The sequence below is a fragment of the Leptidea sinapis genome, chromosome 13 (genome assembly GCF_905404315.1).
Source record: "Leptidea sinapis chromosome 13, ilLepSina1.1, whole genome shotgun sequence".
NCBI lineage: Eukaryota > Metazoa > Arthropoda > Insecta > Lepidoptera > Pieridae > Leptidea > Leptidea sinapis.
The window spans coordinates 10,932,601-10,955,085 of record NC_066277.1 but is presented as its reverse complement, the minus strand read 5'-3'; the positions used below and the strand labels follow the sequence as shown (position 1 = coordinate 10,955,085).

The 22,485-nt window shown below is 39.2% G+C and overlaps 1 protein-coding gene across 1 annotated transcript; it reads right to left on the bottom strand.

Moving 5' to 3' along the window:
• Positions 1–984: 984 nt before the first annotated feature.
• Positions 985–19,218, bottom strand: LOC126967417 (reticulon-4-interacting protein 1 homolog, mitochondrial-like). The gene is made up of 13 exons (XM_050811873.1): positions 19,182–19,218; positions 18,850–19,008; positions 17,425–17,505; positions 15,786–15,951; positions 15,198–15,368; positions 13,394–13,534; positions 11,780–11,894; positions 10,537–10,653; positions 9,447–9,568; positions 8,844–9,000; positions 7,561–7,681; positions 5,813–5,932; positions 985–3,354 (listed from the first exon to the last, which is right to left on the bottom strand). The coding sequence occupies exons 2-13, from the start codon at positions 18,895–18,897 to the stop codon at positions 3,268–3,270; spliced, it is 1,446 nt and encodes a 481-aa protein (XP_050667830.1). The 5' UTR covers positions 18,898–19,008; positions 19,182–19,218; the 3' UTR covers positions 985–3,267.
• Between the last annotated feature and the right edge of the window lie 3,267 nt (positions 19,219–22,485).

Sequence of the window (22,485 nt, the reverse complement as noted above, 5' to 3'; positions counted from 1 at the left end):
AATATTGGGAGGTTTTTTCTTACTGAGGAGATTTGAAACAAGCTGTTTCAAATCTTCTAGTTTTCAAATACATAAATAACGGGAACAAAAAATATTTTTCTTTTGTTATTTTGTTTTAGAATGCCTACTGACTATAAAAGAGACTGACAGAGGTATGCCGTGTCACGAAATATATCATCTCACAGCAGAAGAAGAAGTAACTTTGCGATAGATAAGTCTACGTGACGCGGCTTCGAGTTACAACCTGAACAAACATTGCTTCGTACTTGAAAAGTTTAATTTTAATGCAAAGGTCCAAATTATAACAACACTTTTATTTTACAGCCCTTAATACTTCTCAAAAATCATATGTTTCAACTCTCCTTGACCCTTGTTTCATCTTACAGAGAAAGGAAGATCATAGAAGATCAGTGAACTCCAATTCTGCATGTTAATGTAAATTAATAATTAAGTTTATTTGTATACTAGGTTTAAGTTACAGAATAAATGATTTCTTTCTTTCTATAGAGAAAAGAAGAGGAAGAATAAGAGGCCGGAGACGAATCAGCCGTTACTGTGGTCGGCCACCCCCAGAAAGGGGGAGAGGGCCATCTAGTGACGCGTAAAATAAGAGAACTTGTAGGGAGTCCAGAAAAAAGCCGGCCCCAAATCCGGCACCTCCGGTTGTTTCGGTCGGTACCTACTAGGTATTGATAACCGAAATGTCGGAAGGAGGTGGGTTAATCCGTCCACGCGTACATACGCGTTGAGCGGCTGCCGTGATTTTGCTGCCTCGTTTGTCCTCGGCGATAAGTGGTGTTGTAAGAACAATAGAGCTTCCTTCCAGTAAAATATAAACCAGCGGAGTGGAATCATATAATAGTATTATGTGTCTATTACCTCGTAGTACAAGAGTGCTCTAAACATTAGTTTCGCTGACGGCTCATCGTAGGTCAGTCTAAAGTTAAATATAAGTAAGTCTAAGTTAAATATCAAAAGTCGAAGTAATTTCTATAAACAAATTTATTTACAAAACTACCTACAATTATTAAAAATTCCATTATAATATAATTAATTATTGATTTAATAACGTCACATATAAATTATTACAAAAAGATATAGGTAATTATTTAACAACTTTCTCGTCTTAAAAAGTTCCTATTATACCGAAGTTACAATATTATTAAAATATTGAATTTATTTTAGTTTCACAGACAGTCATAGTGCCGTTTGGGAAATTACCCAATGTTTTCTTAATTTAATTTCAAATCATATCCGACATCATGATAAAGTTGGAATTCCCTATTATTATCACATAAATTATAACAGTCTCATACTTTGTGCTTCTATTGGATCAGAACCAGGAACATTTGGGGGATATTATTGTCAACTTATTCGTAACCTATTTTAATATATTTTTGCACTACTTAAACTCTGATGTATACAACAAAACTAATCAGTTCATCGATATAAATTTATTTGAATAACTCTTAATGGCCCCGTACTGACTGGGCGAGCAGCCTCGCGAGGAGGCCTCGGACGTTTGCCAGGCGAGTCCGCCTCGGTCTATAGATTTTTTGCATGAAACAGCCACGCACGGCAAGGCTGAGCCAACATCGAGCTCTCAGCTTAACGTGAAGTCGAACAGAGACAGCACGTGCCTAATGCTGCTTATAGCCAGTGTTACATAAGGCCGTTATGAGACCTTCGACTTTTACGTTGGCTTTTTCGACGTTACATTAGGCAATTAAATGTAGCAGTAATTATTTATATTGTGTTAGTTTATAATATTATAAACCACTGTAATATTTGCATGTCTGTCAAGACGAAACATGTGCCTACTCTTAAATTTGTAACAACTTTACTTGTGTATGTTTCTGGCAAATAAAGAACCTTAACTTTTACTTTACAAAAAAGAAAAAGAATACAAATTACAGGCTGGTCAGAGCAAGAAGGGTTGTTGAGAACGCCTTTGGCCTTCTAAGTTCTGTGTTCAGAATATTGAGGAAACCCTTACTATAAGAACCAGAAAAAGAATCCGTTGTTCGTCGAACAAGCAAGGCAAAACAAACTTGACGAGGCACTTTTAAGCATGGACAAAAACCTACAACGTTCGGCTCGGGCCGTGGCGAGGCAGCGCGTGCGTTTGGCCCGCGCGGCTGCTCGCACAGTCAGTACGCGTCTAATGACATTTGGAAGAATGTTTATCAAAACACTGACAATATAATAAATTAGGTACACATGTAAAAATACATCTTCAAAATATTTCGTACTTATTCCGAATATAGACTATTGTTTAGTAGACGGTTTACACGAATATCGTTACGTGATTGTATTAAGAAAATATTTTATTATAGTTGGACGAACAACTATTGGTTCGAAAAGAGTCTGGGCTCAATTCATATTATGTTCGGTCTCATAACAAAACCTATGAAATGATTTACTGACATCAGCAAAATTAAGGCTTTTTATTTAAGGCTCCACCTTCAGGTTAATCTGCATTGCGAGTAGTAATATATTAGGTGTGTATTAGTCTCTCTGAAGGACTGACATAATAACAATAAGTCAAACAACTTAGTCTAAATCGCACTTACAAGCAAAGGCAGCTCACTTATAAATATGACATCACATACAAAATGAAGAAATTAATAAGGTATGAAGGTATGTATATAGCACCTAACGTCAGGGTGTCGAATTTGCGTGTCGGTGTGCGCACGCATCGTAAAAATTCATTCTGATTTTATTTCCTTACGCGCCAAAAGTAGTATAACTTCAAAAAGATGTAGCGGCGGAAACTGGTGAAAATCTAAATCGGAATGATATGCATCAATCGGTGATGGATACATATTTGTTCCCTTTGGCATGGAGACGATTGGTTCTTAGAGTACATCAGCACAAAAACTCATTATACATACAATTAACCTAACCATCTATGACACGAATTCATTTTCTTATTTTCTAATAAAAGTAATTCTTATTATATTATAATATGTATAAGAGGTCAAAACTGTTGTGTATCATTTGTTTTCACTTTGTGAGTTGCGAGTGTAGTTTTGTGTATAATGTTATAATTTTTTTCCACACTATAGGATTCCTATGGGAACTGTATGACAGCAGTGCCAACCGCCTATGACACGAATTCATTTTCTTAATATCTAATAAAAGTAATATATTATAATATGTTTATAAAGACTTCAAAAAAGGTGATGTATAATTTGTTTTCTGTTTGTGAGTTGCGAGTGTAGCTGTGTGTATAATGTTATAATTTTCCTCCACAGTATAGGAGTCCTATGGGAACCGTATGACAGTAGTGCCAACCGCCTGATCGCTGCACGCGTGCGCCAGCGCTTCTTCAAACTCTTGGGGAAGGAACACCTGAAAACAAATATTCAATACGATTATTTTAATACTTTTTAATTTGATATAAAACCTACTTATATTCTTATTTGTTGCCTTCGTGCTGGAACCTTTTTTTTTAAAGTTGGATATCGCGTTGAGCCAGCAGGACAGCATTAGGAATAAGCCCGCCACCCAAGGTAGGTGCAGATATCGCGTGCTTTATTTAAACTTTACACATTATATACCTTGACGTAGTAACGCAACATAAAACACGCGGCAAATCGGCTATTATAAGTCTATCTCGTATAAGCCAGCTCTTAATTACGGAATAAATGAAATACTATATAATACACGTGCCAGAGTACTGTGGCGGCTTCTCTTTGGTGGCGGTGCTATTAAATTTTTGCCGAGAAAACTGGCAATGCCGCTTTTTGGATGTTCAAATATTCCAGATCATTGAATCAGTGACCTAACTAACAAACGCTAACAAGTATGTACCTACATTTATTTCATATAGGTATGCAAAAGGTATACAGTACAATAATTTAAGACAGTAAGGGACGAGACGAGCAGGACGTTCAGTTGATGGAAATTGATACAACCTGCCCATTACATTGCAGTGCCGCTTAGGATTCTTGCGCTCGTCACCTTGAGACCTTAATGTTAAGTCTCATTTGTTCAGTAATTTCACTAGTTGCGGCGCCCTTCGGACCGAAGCACAATAATGCTTAAAAATTACTGCTACACGGCAGAAATAAGCACCGTTGTGGTACCCATAATCTAGCCGGCATCCTGTGCAAAGTAGCCTCCCACTGGTGAGTGTATATTTCACACGTTTATACTCTAGGGTTATGGGTACCTCCTGCAGCAGCGACTCCGGGCTCTCCAGCCAGTCGGTATGCACCCCATCCCCGCACAACACTACACACACACGATACTGTACCTTATCCAGCACAGGCACCAGCTGCTCCTCCTGCACCAGCTGCCGGAGCACCTCAAGCCCCGCTCGCAGCGACTCCGGGCTCTCCAGCCAGTCGGTGTGCTCCCCATCCCCGCACAACACTACACACACACGATACTGTACCTTATCCAGCACGGGCACCAGCTGCTCCTCCTGCACCAGCTGCCGGAGCGCCTCAAGCCCCGCTCGCAGCGACTCCGGGCTCTCCAGCCAGTCGGTGTGCTCCCCATCCCCGCACAACACTACACACACGCGATACTGTACCTTATCCAGCACGGGCACCAGCTGCTCCTCCTGCACCAGCTGCCGGAGCGCCTCAAGCCCCGCTCGCAGCGACTCCGGGCTCTCCAGCCAGTCGGTGTGCTCCCCATCCCCGCACAACACTACACACACGCGATACTGTACCTTATCCAGCACGGGCACCAGCTGCTCCTCCTGCACCAGCTGCCGGAGCGCCTCAAGCCCCGCTCGCAGCGATTCCGGGCTCTCCAGCCAGTCGGTGTGCTCCCCATCCCCGCACAACACTACACACACACGATACTGTACCTTATCCAGCACGGGCACCAGCTGCTCCTCCTGCACCAGCTGCCGGAGCGCCTCAAGCCCCGCTCGCAGCGACTCCGGGCTCTCCAGCCAGTCGGTGTGCTCCCCATCCCCGCACAACACTACACACACACGATACTGTACCTTATCCAGCACGGGCACCAGCTGCTCCTCCTGCACCAGCTGCCGGAGCGCCTCAAGCCCCGCTCGCAGCGACTCCGGGCTCTCCAGCCAGTCGGTGTGCTCCCCATCCCCGCACAACACTACACACACGCGATACTGTACCTTATCCAGCACGGGCACCAGCTGCTCCTCCTGCACCAGCTGCCGGAGCGCCTCAAGCCCCGCTCGCAGCGACTCCGGGCTCTCCAGCCAGTCGGTGTGCTCCCCATCCCCGCACAACACTACACACACACGATACTGTACCTTATCCAGCACGGGCACCAGCTGCTCCTCCTGCACCAGCTGCCGGAGCGCCTCAAGCCCCGCTCGCAGCGACTCCGGGCTCTCCAGCCAGTCGGTGTGCTCCCCATCCCCGCACAACACTACACACACACGATACTGTACCTTATCCAGCACGGGCACCAGCTGCTCCTCCTGCACCAGCTGCCGGAGCGCCTCAAGCCCCGCTCGCAGCGACTCCGGGCTCTCCAGCCAGTCGGTGTGCTCCCCATCCCCGCACAACACTACACACACACGATACTGTACCTTATCCAGCACGGGCACCAGCTGCTCCTCCTGCACCAGCTGCCGGAGCGCCTCAAGCCCCGCTCGCAGCGACTCCGGGCTCTCCAGCCAGTCGGTGTGCTCCCCATCCCCGCACAACACTACACACACACGATACTGTACCTTATCCAGCACGGGCACCAGCTGCTCCTCCTGCACCAGCTGCCGGAGCGCCTCAAGCCCCGCTCGCAGCGACTCCGGGCTCTCCAGCCAGTCGGTGTGCTCCCCATCCCCGCACAACACTACACACACACGATACTGTACCTTATCCAGCACGGGCACCAGCTGCTCCTCCTGCACCAGCTGCCGGAGCGCCTCAAGCCCCGCTCGCAGCGACTCCGGGCTCTCCAGCCAGTCGGTGTGCGTCCCGCAGCCGCAAATCCACTCAGAAAATATTTATCGACTTTTAATCTGCTTTTAATATATGAAGTCGTTTTATTTTATTTATATTTAACACTATGATCTTAAAGTATTACAAATGATTTTTACCATTTGAATAGAGTGTAAACCCAATCATACGCAAACTCAATACGTAGAAAGTGAGTGTGTTATTTAAACAATTAAATGGTGCCACAACATTAATTGTGTATTCAAATAATAATTATCAATAATATCGATATTCAAATTAGAAATATCGTAATAATAATGAGATTCAATTATAATCGAAAAAACATAGAGAAAGTATGTATAGTTTTTAAAATTATGTTACTGCAAACATAAGAAAAGAAGAATACAAAATTTGTTATTGCAAGCTTGAATCTATATAGTGCACATTTTTCAAAATAGGATGTGATATCACTTATTGAAAGTCAAAAACTACCACCCATTCCATGCCTGACCTGAGAAGAACTGGCGCAACAAACTTAGGGGCCTTTTTTATAAAAATATGGTTACAATGTTAAATCGTACAGTGAAATTTAATATTTAATAGCCTTTGGGCGGTCGTTTTATTCCCAATCAGTGGTATCAATAAGAAAGTCATTTATGTTATAGTAACCTTTACAACACAAACGTTTTTTAATAATTCTTTTGAATTTCGTAATACATTTGTTTTGAACATTTTCAGGGGTCTTGTTGAAAAAGCATATACATCGCCCTACAAAAGACTAACTAACTCGACTTAGCTGAGTAGTAGGCATTATAAGTTTATGTTTGTTTCTGGTGTTAACATTATGGTTATGACAGTCTCTAGCAAATTCACTTATGTGCCTATGTTTTATTGCCTATATTAGACATAAAATTATCAAGAATATATTGAGAAGCAACAGTTTAGTTGTTAATTTCTTTAAATTTTGCTCTTAATTATTCTTTAGGACCTAGGTTATAAATAGCGCGAATAGCCCTCTTCTGCAGCACAAATATTGTATTAATATCGGCAGCTTTGCCCCACAGCAATATACCATAGGACATAACTCTATGGAAATAACTAAAGTAAACTACTCGTGCCGTATCTGCGTCAGTTAATTGTCAAATCTCTTTAACTACGTATGCTGTATCACTTTTCGCCAATCCTTCAACATGGGGGCCCCATTGTAATTTGGAATCCAGAGTAATGCCAAGAAAAATATCAGATTCCACCGGTTCTATCACCTCTCCGTTTAACAAAACACTTGCATCGACAATTTTTGGCATTTGGTACAGTAAATTTTATCTATTGCATTTTCTTACTATTTAACAATTACTGTTACTCCATATGTTATAAAGTAACCTGATAGATTGTTCATAATTGTTGGAATCTTTATATCTAAGTGTACCGGACTATAGAATTTGTCACACTGCCTTGTTTGACATCCCCCATACTGTTCTGGGCATAATTTGTAATTTGAAATTCTACCCTCACTCGCCTACTACTACACACACATACACACACACACTTCTTAAATACTATTATTATTAATGTAAGTAATAATAGTAACATAAAATAACGGAAAATTCCTTTTGATGTGTTGTAGTTATTTTGTAAGTATATTGTAATGTAATATAAAGCTGTTGGATTATTAGTCAATAAATACCCGTAGTGCCTTCAGTACGTAGAACCCAGCTGCGAAGGTGAGGAACAGTGGCGCAGGCAACCGGTCCGTGAGGAGAGCTCGGGGGCGGAGCTCCACAACACCGCCGTGGGGGGCGCGCGCTCTGTGGTGCAAACCAAACATTATTGAAATCACTTCCGAACGTTATCTAAAGCAATAATTATGGCTTGCAGTAATTCTAAGCCTAATTCATATTATTAAAGTTAAGGTATTAAAGAAGACAGTCGTACCCCTCTTTGCTCATCAAGCGACGTCGAGATTCACTTTGGAACATCGACACAGTATAGATCAGTATAGTATATACCAGTGGGAGGCTTCTTGCACAGGAAGCGGGCTAGATTATGGGTACCACAACGGCGCCTCTTTCTGCCGTGTAGCAGTTTCGGTCTGAAGGGCGCCATAACTAGTGAAACTACTGGGCAAAAGAGACTTAACATCTTATGTCTCAAGGTGGCGAGTGCAGTTGTATTGTTTTTCAAAATCCTGAGCGGCACTGCATTCTAATGGGCAGTGCGTATCAATTACCATCAGCTGAACGTCTTGCTCACTTGTCTCATCTCTTGTTTTCATTAAAAAAAACTGGAAAACTAACGCAGTATAGATAGCATGCTATGAAGTATTTCGAAAGTATTGGCTGGGATATAATATGATTATGACTGATATATTATAAACTATTTTGTTATTTTTTAAAGTAATAACGCGAGAGGTCGCGGGTTCCAGTCCCGCATAGTTCATAGAATTTTTTTTTCTGTTTTATTTGTGTAATTAATCCCAGAAGTGAGGGTTATCACTTTAAAACAAAACAAATTGTTTAGATTTGCAAGAGCAACATTTGAAGTTAATTTCCTAATATGCAAATATTAGGGTTGAGCAGGTTATCAACTGTAAAGTAGATCCTGTAGATGAAACCACAACCTGAGAGTTGAACAAATCATACAAAATTTTATCAACAATACGTCACTCGAACGGTTGGTTCAGTTGGAAAGAGCGCACGCACGGAACGCGGGTTCGAGTCCCGCATCGTTCATAAAATTTTCTTATCAGATTTATTTGTGTGATATATTATAGCTGATATGAATGACACTCGAGGGTGGAAGGTTTAATTTCGTGTTTTTTTTAAATAATACTGATTGTAATCACCGTAACAATTCCACTCGGCGTGTGAGTATTAGTTATGTTGTCCTTCTGACCGAGTGAATCCGATCAGCGAACGCGCCCAACCATCAGGTGATTCCTGCCATCGGTTGTGCTAATAATATGCTTACTTTAAGAGCGTGTGTCGCGGGGGAGGTCCCGCGGGAGCCCCCGGGCATACGAGCACGGCGTCCCAGGGCCCCGTGCGACTGGCCTCCTGCTCCAACGGCAGCCAGCTCGCGGCCACGTGGCTGTCTGGGTCGCTCAGCTCGACAAACTCGGCCCCACCTTCAAATACCATATTTTTCAGTCAGCGGACAAGTATAGCGGTGTCTGCGGCGAGATCTCACAACAGAGCATCCGTTTTGAATCAAAATTTAAAGAATGGGTTGAGGACAAGGCTTCTTGTACATGACCCCAGAGTTGCAACGCATGGCTGAAGATTTAAAGTTAGATCGTTTCTTGGACATTGCAACATAACATAATTTTCTAAAATAAACATAGCCTAAGTTACTCCTTATTACATCTAACAATAAAAGTCCCGTCAAAATCGGTCCAGCCATTTCAGAGATTAGCCGGAACAAACAGAAAAAATATTAGTTTGGTGTATTTATAGACATGTAGAAAAAAATCGTTATTTCAAGATAACAAACAGACACTTCAATTTTATTTATTTGTATAGATGTGAGACGGCATTTCTCTTTCGTCCACTACGGTCCCAGTGGTGGACCTACCCAGGTCAGCCAGCAGGTCCCGAGCTGCAGGTCGCGCGGCGGCAGTGGCTCTCGCCCCACGAGCCACCACCAGCTGCAGGACCGCACAGCCCTCCCCACTGGCTGCTCCACACACCAGCACCCTGCCAGGATATTTTCAATAACATATGAATGCATATTCAAATTCAAATATTTTATTCAAAATAGGTTGTGATATCACTTATTGAAAGTCAAAAACCACCACCCATTCCAAAAAATTTGCCTTAGACATGAGAAGAACGGGCGCAACAAACTCAGCGGGCTTCTTTTTTAACTTCCCACATTAAAATTTTCAAAGATCGGGAAGTTACGAAAGAACTTACGATACAACTACAAAAAAAATTTGTAAATGTCTTTTTTTGGAATAGTTTTCAAATGGCTTTACCGATCTACTGAAAACTGCGTGAAAATCATTCGTTTATTCGCAGTTTATTCATGCAAAAGTAAAATTTCGGATCAAAAAATGTTAAAATAGGGTTTTATTTAAATTTTATCAGGCTTTTATCAAATCATAGAACTCTTTTTTATGTTTTTTTTCGAGCTCAAAATAACACAAATTATATTTTTAAAATATACTTACGAAGTAATATCTGACATGAGAGCGGTCTCTCCATACCCAATCTGTGGTATCATTAAGAAAGGCATTTATGTTGTAGTAACCTTCACCACAAACAATTCTTTTTAATTTCGTAATTAGTTTTAAACATTTTGGGATCTTGTTTTAAAAGCATATACATCGCCCCAAAAAAGACTGCGTTTACAAAAGATGTTTTTTATGAGAAAAAGAGACAAAACGGGCCAGACGTTTAGCATTCACCTGATATTTACTCATACGCCCCGCCCAATACATCGTCGTGTCGCTCAGGATTATTGATTAAAGGAGTGGCGTTGCAATTATTAATGTCGTCACTGAGACATAAGATACGAGAAGAGAGGTGGCACTGCAGTACTGGTACGTGGTACCGGCACTGGCATACTACAAGTCCGGTGCATTACTTCATTAGTATAATGCATCATAATCAAAATGATACATTGGCAACACTGCTAAGCGGTCGCTCGCGCCGTATCGTACCGGGAGCCCGCGAGCAGGCGCACAGCCGACAGCGCGGCGAGGGCGCGAGTCCCGGCCCACGACAGACACGCGGCCGCCGGGGCACTGAGCCGCGCGGGGCGCTTGCTGATGTGTGTGCTGAAACATTACAATTATAAACCAAATAAGACAAAGGATTATTAATTAAACAGGAAATTTGCATTTTTGTCAACATGCTAGTTGTGAGGTGGCTTTGGTTTTGTCACGTTGGTCGTGTATCTTTCAGCCAAAAGTAAATATCTGAGTAGCGCGACAACCTCGAAGAGAGAGCGAGATATATATAAGTGAAACTTCTTGTAAATTTCTCCAGGATAATAAAAAAAGTGCTCATCAATATAATTTTTATAACCTAAACTTGAGTAACAAGTAAAATAAATTAACGGTTGAAACTTAGTATCCCGTAGCACGAATTATGAGGTAAAAAGAATTTTATTATTATTATTGATGAAGCCGTCTAGCCTGTCCCAGACTTTTTTTTTATGGAATAGGAGGACAAACGAGCGTACGGTTCACCTGTTGTTAAGTGATCACCGCCGTCCACAATCTCTTGCAACACCAGAGGAGTCACAGGAGCGTTGCCAGCCTTTAAGGAAGGTGTACGCGCTTTTTTTGAAGATACCCATGTCGTATCGTCCTGGAAACAACACAATGAAGTTCATTCCACAGCTTTGTAGTACGTGGAAGAAATCTCCTTGTAAACCGCACTGTGGAGGACACACCCAGATGGTTGGGATGATATTCTAACTAGTGGCGAGTCGTGCGAAGGTGGAATATTTTTTATGTTTGATGTTACTATTTTTCATTTACAATTGATAGTTATTAGAAAGTTTTTAACCCCCCGCCGTCATGTCAGTGCTCATGTACCGTTTTATTTACGTGAATTACCCGTTTTAGGTTAGAATGTTTTTTCGATATTTTCTTGAAAACGGTGCATTATCTTGTAATAAGAGCTCTATCGACTACAATATTTTTTACCTCCTATTTCGTGCTACTAAGTCAAACCCAAAATGTCTTCCGTACAACAAGACGTCATTATAATACTCTATTGCATTAAAAAAAGTTGATCTACGGGTGGATTTTAGTGTATAAAAAAAAGTGTGTGCGTGTTATCTTTGTACAGTTCTCCAGGATCGCATGATGAAATCACACTTGTATGAAGTGAAATCAGCGTTAGTTATGTGTATGGAATGTTCGTTCAGTATCTCGTTCACAGCGAGGTGATCACCTCCTGACGGCCAGCTGCTCGGCGCATGCTCCGCCGCGCCACTCGCTGACGCAGCCCCACACCTGGTCTCCAAGCTCAAGGTCCGTCACGCCGGGCCCCACGTCCAACACCACACCTCACAATATAAATCAACAATTAAATCATTTACAGTGTCACATAATACAACTTTTATAATTCAAATATTACTACATTGAATTTTATAACATTGAATTTTTATTTCGCTTATTGAAAGTCTAAAAAATTTTAAAAGATATGTTTTTTTTATGAAAATATGGGACGAGACGAGCAGGTCGTTCAGCTGGTGGTAATTGATACGCCCTGCCCATTGCAATGCAGTGCCGCTCAGGATTATTGAAAAAACCAAGAATTCTGAGAGCCAATACAACTGCGCCCGTCACCCTTAGACATAAGTTGTCAAGACTAATTTGCCCAGTAATTTCACTAGCTACGGCGCCCTACGTATTTTACCGACCTTTAGTACCGTTTACCTGCCAAAGCCACTGTAACCAAACTCCATAATGGTCCATCGTTCTTACCTGTGTTGGGAGCATGCGCTGACAAACTTTCAGCTTTTATAAAATGACGTAGATCTGGGATCCACGGGCTCTTAGACCATGCCTACCTTGCTAGAAAACGAATACACGCCCCTGAGAGGAGGTCACACAGAGCTGGCACACAGTACGTGGTATAACTGAACAGAGTCTATACTTAAAAAATAGACAAAGTTCAAAATAAATTTGAAACAACTTTATTACCGCACGGGAAATGTATTCAAAGACTGTCATAATAATCACTCAACAGTCGACGTAGATATTTAGACACCATATTCTTATATACAATATTAAATAACATTGTCTACTCACCCTCTCTATTAAATAAAATAAACTTTAGCATTCCAAACAAATCATGTCGTTCCCGCAATTTATTTTCCATAGATATGTATCATACCAACTATGTAAAAAATACTTATTTTAGAAGAACTATTAACTTGTACAACAGCACTCTTTTAGAAGTTGATATATTTCATCTTTCAATTGGTAAATTTAAGATACATATAAGAAAAATATTGTACTCTTTTTGGATGATTGTCAAAATTGTGATAAATATGTATAAGTTATGTCAATACTTTAAAAAAAAATCTTATATTTAACCACAGCCGAGTAAAAAAGGACTCCACGCCGTGATAATAACAAGTGAAGCACCTTTATGCTAGTGTGTGTGTGGTTACAGGAGACACCAGTTACACTTTTTTTCTCCCTTAAATAATTATATATGGCCACAAATACTTATATATTATAGTATTATTATAGTATTGTTTTTACACTGTTCTGTCAAACGCAAACTGATCTGTCACAGACGATGGCAAATCACACAATGGCGGCCGATTGGCTTGTAGTGTAAGTGTGTGCGTGGGGCTATGTATTTACACGTTTACCGGCTTGTTTTGGTGCATCACTGTCATGTAAGGTGACACGGAGTCCATCTTTTTTTACTCGTCCGTGTATTTAACCTCTCAGGGACTCATTAACGACATTAATTTTAACTATGTCATGTATATCATTTGTTAGAGACTGTATGTTCCCTGAAAAAAATAAAAAAAATAAAGAGCCTCACCAGCAAACCCGCGGCCCACGGCGAGCGGCGCGCGACTGAGCAGCGAGCGTAGCGCCGCCCCCCTCCCGCGCAGCGCCCCGCGGTCCGCGCCGCACACGCTGAAGGCCTGCACGCGCACTAGCACCTCACCGCGAGCCGCACCTGCGGCGACACGCACGGCGCGGCGGTTATATGTTTTTATTTTGGCTTTTTTATTTATTTATTTTAAGGAAGAAAAAGGACAATACAATAGCACCCATAAACCACTTGGGTTTGTGTGGAGCGCCGTACGTTCTATATTGCAACATTTTAACAAAAAATTAATTAATAACTATAGAAAAAACAAAATATACTAAATAAGCAACAGAAAAATATCACGAACCAAGACGTATTATTAAAATGAATTCAATTCTTGTTTGCAAACGAACACACTAATTCGCCGAGCAAACAATGGAACCGGTTACCTACAGGATGTTGTTTAAAAAATATATTTTTAATTTGTGTTTCGAATTTGCTTAGATTATTTGATAGTCTCGGAACAATATATTTAGTGTTATTCTAGCACCAATGTGTTCGTATTTATGTGATGGCCGGGCCAGCGTAACTTATTTCATACAAATATGCGGCCAGAATAATGTATATAAAATTCATTAATTTTTCAACAGGCTATTTATCTTTGTAAAATTACTAGCTGACCCAACAGACGTTATTCTGTACATAAATAAAATACTGTTTTTTTATGAATTTGTCAATAATATTTCATAACATTAAGAATTATTTCGTTAAATATACTCCGTGAAGGCCTACCATAACCTTTTAATTAGCGATTCAATTCCGATGCAGTTCAGTTTAGGTACCTAAACTAAACCGCTAAGATTCGTACCATGAAGTGCCTATGACTGAATGGCGTTTGAATCGCTTATAGAAGAATGAACGAAAGAAATTTGTCTGTGGTCCGCGGTGTGAGGAAATGACGCTGTACAGTCGTTGCATAAGTGTGTCTCTCTTACTAGCATCATATGTGTTGCGTTTCGAAACCTATAATCATATTATGATTATAGCGTTTTTTGCGTTTAAATTACCATAAATACATTTTAAAATTGCGCTTTACAGCGTCAAATTATTAACCATTATGCCCATTTCAGTACTTATTAAATAATAGAATTACAAATTAAAGATTTGCTTAGTTGTTATCATAAAAATAACCTGATTAAACGACTTTTGAACGCACCTCCATTCATGTTTGATTTGACAGTAGCACATATATATATTATTTATTGCTATAGCCAGGGGCCTCACTGCTAGTTCCGTGAAATGATTGATGGCTACTGATCATTTAATTGTGTTATGTCTGTGTTGTGATCGCCGCAGACCGCAGTAGGTTGTTGCTCGTCCTGTCGAGAATCCAGTTAGACGGTGCTCCTAATGAATCCATCATGGTCACGAAATAATATAATAATATTGACACACTTTTTACACAAATTATCTTGCCCCAAGTTAATCATATATAGCCTGTGTTATGGGTTACAAGACAACGATATATTTAATACAATATACTTACTTAAACATACATAAATTCATATAAACATACATTTAAACATCCATGACTCGGAAACATACATCCATATTCATCATATAAATGCTTGCACCTACCGGGATTTGAACCCGGGACCTCTAGCTTAGTAGGTAGGATCGCTAACCACTCGGCTATACAGGTCGTCTATACAAAATGACTCCAGTGACTCGTCTGGTCATGCAGAGGACATGGTTCAACTACTACTGTTCAGTTTGCTCGTGTGCCATGTGTATACTCTTAACGACATACCTCGACACACAGCATCTTCTACCAGCATGACGCTGTGGTCTTGCTGCGTGAGGAGCGCGCGGCAGGTGGGTGAAGCGGGCGGGAGGCGAGCAGCCCGGAGACCCAGTAGCAGGCCGGCGCCTCCGCCTAGCGCCGCGCCACACATGAACACCACCAGCGACTGCCGCCATACTGCAAGCAACAACAGCGACATTATCACCCTACCCTCACTAATGTTAACTTTAATATCGCGCCCTACTTGTCTATGGAATTCTAAATAAGTCTAGAATTATGTAGTTTACGGAATGGTAAAATGAATCTTGTTCAATTTAATCCCCAAAAGACCTAAGTTTGGGCGTTTACCACAAAAAAAAACCCGTTTATTGTATCACACTTCCCTTAAAGTCTTGCTTAAAAATATGAAGTTTTAAGTTGTTATAAATAATAATGATGGCCAGACTAGTTAGAATGTTCTCTATACTGTCAGTGTTTCATCACAAACGTTGGTGATCATAACGGTCGACCCGCCAGCGGGACCCTCGCCAACAACGGGCTTGTGGTATGGACTAATGATGCCCTATAATATATTCATATCGTAATGGAACACACCTCTATCCTTAAGTATTGCCATCAGCTCCCGGTGCAGGACCATGGGTGAGAGGGGCAGCGCTCCCTCCCGTATTCGACGCACCGCCTCTCGGCCCCACACCGCGGCCCTCTCGCGACCCTCCAGTACCATCTCATGGCTCCAGATTTCAAGGATAATTTCATGAATCTAGAAACACAATGAAAATAAAGGGAACAACTTAAGTGCTCACCAAAATACTTTTGAAAAAATTTAAAAATTTTATTCCCTAAGACTGAGTATCAATTAAAATAAATGAACGGTTAAAACGTAACACGAAGTATGAGGTAAAAAGTATTGTAGTTGATAGAGCTTTAGTCCACGATTATAATGCTCTTAAGGTAATGCACTGTTCCAGAGAAAAAAGCATTACAACCTAACCTTAAATTATGAAAATTTTAAGGGTTGGGACATTTTATGGGGAGAAAAGAAAGGGAAAGGGCCTACAATTTGTTTCTGCCACTCGCCGGCCACTGCCGCGACACGCTACGCTCGGCTCGTGCGTTGTTTTAAATGTTCTCATATAACATAATCTAATTAATTTTTATTATTGTAGTTGATATAGCTTTGATCTACGATTATAGTGCTACTACTCTTATCACAAAGTAATGCACATTTTTTAAGAAAAAAAAAACAAACTAACCTCAAAACCTGTAAAACACGTAAATAAAACGCTACATAAGCGCTCGCAACAGAACACAGGAATTACGATAGAAACGGAATGAACAATATAGGAAAATGAAATACACAATAAAGGAAATAAATGAAAAAAATTTTTTTACTGGCTTTACAACCCTGGGTTCTAGCCTTTTTAGTCTAAAAATTATTATTGATGAAACCGTCTAGTCTGTTCCAGACTATTTTTTATGTTTCATTTACGTAAGTTATTAGTCTCCCGCCGCCATGCCAGCGCTCATATACCGTTTTATTTACGTGATTTACCCGTTGTAGGTTCGAATTATTTTCGATATTTTCTTGAAAACGGTGCAGAATCTAAATAAGAGCTCTATCGACTACAATATTTTTTACCTACTATTTCGTGCTACGGGACACTAAGTCCAACCCAAAATGTCTTCCGTAAAACAAGACGTCGTTATATTACTCTTTTCTTCATTAAAAAAAGTTTCAGCTGTGGGTGGATTGTAGTGTATGAATTTTAATGAAATTAAGGAACGAGACGAGCAGACCGTTCAGCTGAGGGAAACTGATATGCCCTGCCCATTACAATGGAGTGCCATTCAGGATTCTTGAAAAACCTCAAAAATTCTGAGCGGCAACTGCGCTCGTCACCTTGAGACAAGATGTTAAGTCTTATTTGCCCAGTAATTTCACTAGCTACGGCGCCCTTCTGACCGAAATACAATAATGTTTACTCATTAGTTTCACGCAGAAATAGGCGCCGTTGTTAGACCCATAATTTAGCGGGCATTCTGTGCAAAGGGAGTCACTGGTAAATGGAATTAAATGAAACAAAAAGTTGTGGAATTTTATATGAGAGCATTTTAAAACTATAAACCGTGTACCCTTAATAATTACTGAATTCAGAAAGTGGTGATGTTATAATATAGCTGTATTGTACTGGTAATGGTGATCATTGTGTATGTCGCCCCGCGTCCTTCTCACCTTATGAATTGCATCGATACTCTTCTGAATAGCTCCGTCTAGTTTACTTCTAGAGTTGTATGCAACTGTTACAGCAGCATCCTGAAAATAAAGTAATTCTCATTTGACTCCACCTACATGTTCAAGTGTAGCTTGAATATGCAATCAAGCAATCTACATGTACACAGTACAAGCGCCATCTGGCATCTCAGCAGTCGGCTCTTTGGATTTTATTAATGTGCCACTGGCAAGCATACAAGTATTGCATGGATGATTTTGTTAGATCCGTACTGACAATTCTGTTTTCAACCGGCTCCAAAAAAGAGGGGGCTTACGAACTGTACTGGAGATGGTACTTTGTTTTTTTGTGTATTTTATTGCTTTCTATCTCAGCAGTTTATGGACTGAATAGTTGTTTTGTTTGAATGGGTATACAGTATAGTCCTATATTGGTCCCATTCTATAAAATAGATATAATTATAAAAAAGATGTAACTACGAGTAATCAAGTGAACTCTTCAAATTTTAAAGTATTAATATGTGAACAGCTCTTGGTTTTTCAAAAACGTATTTTATACACAGAAAGAATCATTTGGCGAAGAGAAACTTATGAAGCAGACCACAAATAGCCACTGGAACTGTATAAAGATGAGAACTTGAGAAGAAGAGCCACTACAATTAACCAAATTTAAAGAAAATGAGAGATAGAAAAAAAGGAGCATCAAACTGATTAATGTTGACGCCAGAACAACTGGCAGTAAGTCTCGATGTGAGTAGGCCTTTGGGGAATTATGGTGCAAGGCGCTTATTGTTATAAGATGACAATATTATTACCTTACTTCATAGGATCATTTCAAGTTGGAGATGAAATTTATTTTAATTTCAGATAAAGAATTTTGGACAAAAGTCAAACGAATCATAAATTATTGACTCATTTCATATGCAGTCTCCCTGAAAACGAGATCTGGAAAGGTCTTGAAATGTCAGGTTAAATAAAATAATAATAAAAAGTAACTTTTACACAAAAATCTAATGTAAGAACACAGTAAAATTTACACGTTTTTTAATCCCTTTAAAGTGTTTTATTTAAATATAATATAGTACTTCTCTAATATGAATAATTGTAAGCTATTGTAGCGCTATTGGATATTAGACCACACCAAACTATATTTACATATAGTAGCTAATTGTTGTATCTTAAGCAAGTACACATTTTCCTGTTACAGATGAGGAATTACAATCGGGTTGTATAGTATTTTACTTTAGGTAGTTATAAAGATTATATAACTCTCAGGGTCAAACAAATTAAGAAAAGTATGGTTAAATACAAGGAAAGTTATAGAGGAACATATTGTTGCATTTAAGTTATTATGAGTTTTCATGTTTCAATCACAACTTTATTGGCGCATGATGCATACTTAAGAAAAATTCTACTGATAATACTTACTTGTAGCGCTTCTAATTTTAGACTTGCTCTGTATTTAAATTCATCCATAATCAAATGCAACACTAAGGCAGAGTCGTTCTACGAAATGACCAAGTAACTCTAAATAATATCATTCAAATATTCAACCTTTGGCCACAATCCATTTCGAATTTCGAATACCTTAAAATAGATTGGTACATAACTAGATTTGTTTGGAACTATCCACTTAAAATATCACAATCGTTCCGATATATTATCGCACTTCATCATTATTAGTAGCTTTACACAATATGTTTTAATAAAATAGGATTGTGTACAATGTAAATAAAGTAATATTAAATTATCAACTTAACCTTTGGAAGTTTGGAGATCGTACTCCGAATCCGATGACATATTATGACATCATAATAACTTTAAAAACAGCTGATTTAACAAATTGACAGTTAAAATGACATTGACATATTTAATTAAATCTCCGCCAAATTCACGACTACAGCCGTTCACCAAGAATATAATGTCCCCTGCCGTGGGAATTGGCAGCATTGCCTACGAGTAAGGTCTAAATATCAGTAAGTAACACTTGGTGATTGCCGGCAAAATTGTCTAAACTTAGTGTATTCTATCAAATTTGCATATAATATACCCACCATAGATTAATATGTCTTACTACACGGTCACAATATTATCTCTGGACCTCGCTGGAACGTAATGTCCTCTCCCGTTTCCCTTTCACCGCCTCGCGCTTATCCTGTTACGTCAATACGGTTTGTAGCTTAACTTATCAGTTTTACTTATATGTTTTCATAAATTTTCATCAAGCATCAACACAACATCTTCACATCAATCAATGATACCGGAAAAAATCGTAGTTTATTTATTATAAGGCAATCGTAATTAAAATGAAATTACTTTTTTTATATTACTTACCTATTGTTATATTATGGTCATGTTCTGTTGATTAAGTGACATTGTGGCGTACGATTTCTCTCCGTTAGGTTATCGTTTAATAAATCATTGTATTTGTTGAATGCAATTACTATTTGTGACAGTAGTCGCGACCATCATGTTAACGAAGTATCCTTACACCAACAATGAATTCAAGCTCTAAAGGTTGATGCATCCATTAAAGGATAATTTATATTTATACAGTTTATTCTTTATTAGATTTTATGAAATATTTGATGTTCAAAACACTTTTAACCTTGATCACGATTCATATTATATTGGATGCAGGACCTTACTAACTAATTTGTTATGTATTTTACAGCTATTGTTACATAATAAACGACCTGCCGGAGGTCCTAAGGCACAGCAAATGTCTCCTTTTTGCAGATGACGTACAGTTAATGCTCCAAATAAGACAAAAATCGGATTGCGACCACCTACAAGACGACAACAAATTTAACTTCAATCCTGCTAAGTGTTGTGTCTTAATCTTACCCGGGCCAGTAGACCTATATTGTATAAGTACAATATAGGTACTGATACAGTGCAGCGCGTGCAGCAGATACAGAATCTGGGTGTTTTGTTTACATCGGACATCACAACCGTCAAGGTACTTTATAATGCACTGGTAAACAGTCATCTGGAGTACAACTCGGCGATATGGGCACCTTATGAGCATAAGTACGGGTTGATGTTAGAGCGTGTCCAAAACAAATTCGTTAGGCACCTATACTTCAAGTTATATGGAGCACAGAACACAATCCGGGAGTTCTGTGCTGCTTGGGTCTCCGTGTGCCGGACAGGTACGTGTGGAGGCGCCTCCATCCGCCACTACTATCCATTCCGATGACGAGAACAAAATATTTAAAATGGGCAAAGACGTCTCTAACTCTAGTCTAGGGCTCTAGCCCTTCGCCCTATAAAAAGTTAACTCCACAACAAAGAGGACATTTTTAAGTGTACATGGAGTGAACTCGCAAGGGTATTGTTATATTATGTAGTATGTTATGGTAAATAGTTGTATGTTCAAGTTTTTTGTAATGTAATGTTTGATTGTATGATTAGTTTTAGATTTATTTGTTTGCTGTGTTTTGTTATTCTTGTTTGTTTGTAACTGTCGCATTAGCTGTAAGTATAGTTGTTATGTGTAGTAAATAAATAAATAATACATTACGGCCGTTTAGTTTCTTGTATGTTATGTTAGCTCTCCTATTTCCGAATATATTATGGTAGATTGAGTAAGGTAAAAGAAATATTTATAATGACGATTCAAAAGTGCATAGTTTAAGCCTAATTGGATAAAGTTTATTTGACTTGACGGCGTTGCACACAGCCTACAAAGAAATAAAATTAGTCCACGAGCAATCGGCGCATGAGTACCGAAAACTTATACACCTCTATATTTCTTATGCGATCCCCTTCAAATAACTCATGAAAAAAATGCACGTTGCCATGGGGCAGCCCCGTGCCTTAATGATTAAACCGAAATTGTACAATTGCAACGAATTGTTATTCTTTGTGAAATGCACATAAATAAGGTTCTTTGACTTTCCACGATAAAGTTAATATTTTAAGAGTCATAAATTTTTAAAATCTCTGTTAACTATTGTATAATTTAAAAAAGTATTTATATATTTTTCATAATTCATGACTCAAAAGTACCCTGATTCAGATTTTTCGAACCTTTAAAAAATTTCATTCTAAAACAATAATAATTCATGGTATAAACCAGTGTTTTGATTGCAAAACATACATATTTTATATCATCAGTAAGGCAATTTGAAGAGGATCGCATAAAAATAATTTTTATGCGATCCTGTTTTCGATATTTTTCAACCTCAATTATTGAGGTGGAAAAATTTTCGGTACTCATGCGCCGATTCCTCCTGGACTAAATAGCTATTTTTTCTTGTAAGAGCCATAATATTATCACCAGTAGCAGAGTAGACATAATTATGTACCAGTACGGAAACTACCTACACACGTTCGAAATGCAAACACACTCACACAAACATGCGCATCGACGAGGCCTCTAAGCGGTTTTCGCGGTCTTGCAGTAGCGAGTGTCGCGTCAAGACGAGTGTCAGTGTCATGTTATTATTTGTTTCCGCGATCTTTTTAAAAATGCCAGCGTATTGCGTGGTAATCGACTATTTGAACTCCGCTCCATCATTTAAATACATCTATTTAATCTATAAAGTAGAATACCATAATATAAGAATAATTTATTGTTATATTATTATAATTAGAATTATATGTCCGTGGGATCGATTAAAATAAATTCGTGAACTGTGTGAGTGAAAATAAATTCACAATGTTAAACCAAGATGGCGGCTGCAATATTTATTATCAATTTTTTGTATGAGTGTGGTTTGGTTTTCGAGGATGTTATTTTTTATATTTATTTATTTTGGACAAAAACATATTACATACATATTGTGTTTTGTCATGGTTTTCGTGGGTGTTGAAACCAATACCAGCTAGTGCTGTCCAAATGAATATTTAAAATGGCGGCTGCAAAAAAATTTCAAGTTTTTCGTCACCGTTGACGTTTTCATGGTTTTCGAGGGTGCTGAAATAGATAGTGCTATCATAATGTAAATCCAAGATGGTGGCTGCATGAAATTGACAGTTTTTGCATCATGTGTGTCGTTTTCATCGTTTTCGAGAGTGCTGAAATACCTAGACAGTGCTGTCAAAATGTTAATCCAA